Here is a 6031-nt window from a genome sequence, read left to right as displayed (position 1 = left end):
TGCGCCCTTTCGCCCGGAACCTTGACACCGAGTCCCTAGAGGCCGGGGGAGGGAGCGTCAGACGCCACTGACGTCATTTCCGCGTGGTCATGTAGCCTGGGCCAATGGAGACCTTCACACCGAGCCCCGCCCTCCCCCGCCCTCCCCTCCTTCTGCCGCGGGGCCGCCGTCGCGCTCGGGGCCGCGGCGTTCGGACGCCGTAGCGGAGGGAGAGGAGGAAGAGGGAGAGGGAGATGGCGGCGTGGACTTTGGCGTCTGCAACGACTATAGCCATACAGAGAGCAGGCGGGCGAGACACCCGCAGGACGGAGGAGCCGCCGCTGCAGCCGCCGCAGTTTCCGTGGGCCTGCTCGGAGCAGTGACTGGCCACCTTCCCCGTCGTTTCCCTTAGGCTGCGGCCCGCTTGGTTCTCGCCACTCGCCGGACTCACCTCCCCCTCAACCCTCGGTGGCTCCCTGCCCCCACGCCCGCTCGGAAGCACCGGCCCCAGCGCCGGCTGGGGGTGACAGCCTGCGGCCCTCGGCGACGAGAAGGCCTTAGCCACCCTTCTTCTGGGCGCGGGCGGTGGTGGTGAGCCGAGGGAATCTTGTCTCTCTGCTGGGGATTATGTATGGTCGGTCTCAGGTCGGTGGTCAGAGCCCTTCGTCCAGAGGCCGTCGAGTGAACAGTGAGCCCTCTGCATCTCTCATTCGGCTAATGTCTCCGCCGTCCCCCGCCTAGGCTAGAGTGAGCTGGGAGCCCGCTTCTCGGGAAGAGGGAAATCTACAGCCATGTATTTTCTCAGTGGCTGGCCCAAGAGGCTGCTGTGTCCTCTGGAGTCCCTGGAGCAACCTCTTCATATCCGAACAGATCCCCAGAGAGTTTTCTTCGCAGTGTTATCCCCGTCTCAGCTAAGCATCTGGTATTGCAGAGTGAGTATCCAGCTTCCTGTTAGCTCTCAGACCCTGCACTTCCAACTGAAAAGTTGTAAAGCTTTGGGGTTTTTTCGTTTCTGTTCCAGGAGGGGTTCTAAAATTTGGGACTAAAGCTTACAGAATGCTTCATTAATTGTTACTCAGAGTGGTTAAGCCACGATGTTTAGTGATAACAATGTGATGTTAAGAAAATACCTAAGTTAAGTAGAGTTAACACCTGTTATTCCTGAAATAAGACTTGTAACCAACTTACTTTTTTTTTTTTTAACTTTAAATAGCACTTAATACAAAGTATTTGTAGCAATGGGGGGTTTTGCAGTTATGCTGAGTGTCTTCTGCCTTTATATGTACTGCATTTTATGCAAAAGAATATATAAATGTAGGAGATATGAAACGTTTTTTGTAAAACACAGAACAGATTTAACATTCTCTGTAGTTCACAAACAGTTTTCTGAAAAGTTTTGCAGTCCTAAACAGAAGAATTGTTGTGGCTTTTGAATCAAAGCTGCTGCTCTGGCAACATGCAGTTGAGGAATAGTTGACATTCAAGGCCTTGCTTTTCACTCTGAATTAGTGTGGTAAAAAAATTTAAATTTGTCAGTTTGGTTTGATGTATTCAAAGAAACAGCTGTTATATGGACTTCAAATATGGATGCTGGATCCTATTAAACACTGCCTAGATGTGCCCTAAATCTGTTTATAAATATCTCCAACAAATTCTGCAGAGTTCATCTCAGCTTACAGGAGAGAACAGTACAATTTTAGAAAGCTGATACTTGAAAGATACCAAGTGACAGTTAAAGCCTTAAAATTCTTATATTATGCTGAAATGTTACCAGTTTGCCTTGTGCTGCACTCTTTATGGCTATTCCTGGTTGGTGATGCAGGTTTTTTTAACCTGTACAAATGTTCAACTAGGGCATGTCAGCCCAGTAACTGTGCTGTGTGAACACCATCATGTGGCCTCTGTTTTCGCAGGTTTGTGGCACACAGCGTAGATAAGATGTATGCTCTTGCAGCTTTTGCCTGTAAAACCTGTCGTTGTAGTCTTAACAGAGTACAACTGATCTTCTTTTACAGGAAAATACGTTAAAAAGATCAGGCTTGTAGAATGTAAGTCTATGCTTTTTATTTCTTTAAACGTAATTAGTCTTGAAAGTTAAGGCCGATGCCCCTTTTTTGGGAGGGTGGGAAGTGGCTTGGCTCCTAAAAGGAGGTACTAAGATGGCAACAAAGCAGCTGGACAGGGACTTTTTACAAGGGCTTAGAGTGATAGGATGAGGGGGAATGGCTTTGAGCTTGAGTAGGGTAGATTTAGACTGGGTATTAAGGAAGCAATTCTTTACATTGAAGGTTGTGAAACAGTGGAAGGTTGTGAAACAGTGGAACAGGTTGCCCAGGGAGGTCATGAATGTCACCTCCCTGGAGGTGTTCAAGGCCAGGTTGGATGGAGCCTTGAGCAGCCTGATCTGGGGGGAGGTGTCCTTGCCCATGGTGGGGAAGTTGCAATTCAATGATCTTTAAGGTTGCTTCCAGCCCAAACCATTTTATGAACGTATGGATGTATACTTTTCAAGATGTGCCCTGTTGTCTTGAAAGTAGTGTCTGAGAACAACTTTTATTAACTTCTGTGCTTAGGCTTATTTTGAAATGTTAGAGGTTGCACAGCTGGCTACTAACAGAGCACTAAAAGAGTTCACTCGATGCAGAAAACTTGTGCAAACTTACAGGTTGTTGACGGGTTTTTTTAATACATTTTTTCAGTATGCAGTGGGCACTTTTGAGGGTGTTGGTGGCTTTGCTGGGCTTGATCACTGACTGATCATAGACTAAAAAGTATTTTAAAATCTCACCACCTCAGTGGACATCCAGCCATCAGCAAAATTCTGAGACAAAAATTTTTTTTAAGAGAATCTCTTGCATTATTTTAATGCATATATCCGGGGTCTTGAGTGGTTCTTTGTTGTTGGGTTTTGGATTTTGTTTGCTTCTTTGTCTTTGAAGCAGAAGCTTAAAATAATTTATTGGACTTCTACAGACCAAAATAAATTCTTGCATTCTACAAAATGTTTGAAGTTGTCAGAAGTGTCTTCTTCGGACCAAGACATAATTTATTATTGGGTTGAACTAGTTTCTTGAAGTAGAAAAGCCTTCAGGCTAATGTTCCTGTTAGGACTTGTAACTATCTCAACTATGTATGAAAGGCTTCGTGTAAAAATGAAGTGATGAGGCTAGCTTCAGTAGAGAACTTCACTACAACAAAACAGAGGATCCTTTGAAATAGTTCCAGGAATGTGAATTTACTTTTAATATGTGTGGTTTTCAAGCGAGGTGGTAACGTTTAAAGCTCTTTTTCACCAGTTGTGTGCTGAGAACTAAGGGAAGTAGGGAAGCTTTATCCCAAAGTGTGGATTGTTTTCTCGTTTGGAAACAATGGTGGTATTAAGATTAGCAACAGAGATAAATGATGTAGGTAAAACCAGATGGAGTTCTGTTAATGCTTTTGGGCCAAAAAAGTCCTTGACTATTTACATGCTGTTTTTCAGGGAGAGATTGGATTGTGGACAGAAAAGACCACCTATTAGTGGTGATCATTTTTGACCACGTGCCAGTATTGTGTGTTTATTTGCGAATTATGTGCAGATGCTACTATGTTGTATACGCATTACGAAGCCTGCACAGCACAGAGTAGAAGAGACTAGACTATTTCAGTTGGAAGGAACCTACCACAGTTGTCTAGTCCGACTGCCTGACCACTTCAGGGCTGACTGAAACTTAAAACATATTATTTAGGGCACTGTCCAAGTCAAATGTCTTTTAAACACTGGCAGACTTGGAGAATTGGCCGCCTTTCTAGGAAGGCTGTTCCAGTGTTTGAAAAGAGGTAAATGAGGTGAAGCTGAAAAAAAAATTACAATTTTAAAATGTTTACTTTTTTGTTTATTAATAGTACAAAAAAGTGTTTTCTTCTTAGACCAAAATGGATTGCATTTAATGCATCCCACTTTGGAGACTGCTGTTCCAAGTATTTTTCTTAGATTAATTTTTTTGGCTTAGGTACTTCAGAATATTCCTTAACACGAAGAGCCACTGAAACAGGGTTTGTTGACAGCATTGGAAAGCTTGTCTATGTTTTCATTCTGGTAATTAAAGTACTTGAAATGATGTTTTTCATTTCAAGCATTCATAAGAAACTTTCTGATGTTTAATAAATTGGCTTGGGTACTAAAATCCAGGTTTCACATGGCAACTATACAGTCCAAAGCGTGGCAGTATTTTTTTTTGCCTGCACCTGAACATTAGTGGTTCGCTTAGTGGACTAATGATAGCTTTTACCAGTTTGTTCAACTTGCCAAACAAATAAAAGTTTGTTGTTTTTTGTTGCATTTTTGATTCTTGAAGGGATCAAAGGAGCATTGTATTTGGCCTGTTGAAAGATTTAATTCTTTGTCAGTGGTGGCTTTTAATTTTATATTGATTTGGTTATCTTATGGAATAAGAGTTTTAGTCAGTATGAGGAATTCTTGATATTCGCAGGGCTGTAGATATTAAGAGAAGATGTCTATCACATTTCATGCCTCTGTTGCGTATGAGTGGAGTTCCCCCATAAGTGTTGAAGGTTGAATTGTGTGCATCAATAATAGTCTGGTGACATAGCTACGAGTAGAAATACACCTTGACATTTCCTTTCCTTAATCTTAACCTTGTGTCAATGACAGGACTAGGTTTTGGCCTTCATTATTTAATGAAAGCTCCTGAAGGTTGTTTGTTGGGCTATCTGGTATGACTCTGCCAGTAAAAACCTGTTTTGTAAGTTCTTTGAAGCCAAGAGTAGCTTGCCCCATTTAATAATTTTGAGAAGCATTTCTTAATTACCTAGGTGCTTGTCAGCTTATGATTTTCATCTACCCTTGTTCCTAAACTTCTAGCGTTTGAGATTTTTTTTTTTATCTGATGGTCTGATGTGAAATCAGATCACCCAAATGAACTATAAGCTTGTGGGAAAGCATGCATGTCAGATTCAGATTGTCAAGTAATGTGTATTCATTCCAAGTGCTGAGTAAGTATATTCAGACAGCTCTCATAACTCACTCTTGCATGCTTTAAATTAAAGTGCATGTGTTATTTAAACAAACAGAACAGGGAACTCTGCTACCGTTAGAAAAATTATCTGCAACCTGGAATTTTGGCACACTATAAAAGGAGCTATGTAAGTACTTAGAGCACCAGTGTTTATAGGTCATATGATATATGAGTACATATATTTAAAAATATGCAGTTGCTTTTATAGTTGCTTTTTTTTTTTGAGGTGGCCATTTAAAGAAAAAAAACCCACCATGCTATCAACATTGTTTTCATAACAAAACCATGAGAAGAATAATCTGCTGAATTTTTTTTGAGGTGGCCATTTAAAGAAAAAAAAATCACCATGCTATCAACATTGTTTTCATAACAAAACCATGAGAAGAATAATCTGCTGAATTATTGTGTGTGTCATTTTCCTAGATACAGTCACTGTAGTGTTTTTATGTGGGACTTTTTCACAAAATGGACAACAGACATCTTGATAATTATGTAAGTCTTGTGTATTGTGAACGATATGACACAGATAGCATCAGTGCAGACTAAGATGTATTGCCTTTTCTGCTGTGCTTTTTTCTTAGTAATTTAACCCCTGAAATGATAACCTCTTACTGATACCCATCAGACACGTGTCTGAGAAGGCCTTTCAATAGCAGTGACAGTTGTGATGTTGTTTCTATTATAGAGAAGCTTGTGTTTACATAATTAAAGGAATTAGAAGCACTTGTTTATTAGACTGATGGATTTATCATGTGAAATATGAAATTTTCATGTGTGTATTCAGTAGATCTTACCAGGTTTTCCTGACTTCCTGTATTACTATAAAACAGATGATCCCTGAAGGACTTACCAGAATTACTTAGATGCAGAGAAAGGTATTCTCGGTTATGAATTTGAACTGTCCAGTTAGTGCCACATTACAGTAATTTGCCAGTATGAGATCAGAAATGAGATTAGTCTGTTCTTCATCACACACAATTCCATTTAGCTGAAATTTAATGAATTGGCTATTTATGGGGCTGTGGATATAGATA

At 41.1% G+C, this 6031-nt stretch overlaps 1 protein-coding gene across 3 annotated transcripts in view; it reads left to right on the top strand.

The window, feature by feature from the left end:
• The first annotated feature begins 451 nt into the window (after window positions 1-451).
• Window positions 452-6031, top strand: part of RIC1 (RIC1 homolog, RAB6A GEF complex partner 1) — a 50523-nt gene continuing 44943 nt past the window's right edge. For all 3 annotated transcript variants that reach the window (XM_054178011.1, XM_054178012.1, XM_009908974.2), the window contains exon 1: window positions 452-911. In XM_054178011.1, the coding sequence (XP_054033986.1) occupies window positions 771-911 (141 nt within the window). In that variant the 5' untranslated portion in view covers window positions 452-770. The remainder of the gene's footprint in view (window positions 912-6031) is intronic.

The sequence above is a fragment of the Dryobates pubescens genome, chromosome Z, assembly GCF_014839835.1.
Source record: "Dryobates pubescens isolate bDryPub1 chromosome Z, bDryPub1.pri, whole genome shotgun sequence".
Classification (NCBI taxonomy): domain Eukaryota; kingdom Metazoa; phylum Chordata; class Aves; order Piciformes; family Picidae; genus Dryobates; species Dryobates pubescens.
The sequence above is the reverse complement of the archived record's forward strand: the minus strand, read 5'-3'. Positions and strand labels throughout refer to the sequence as shown.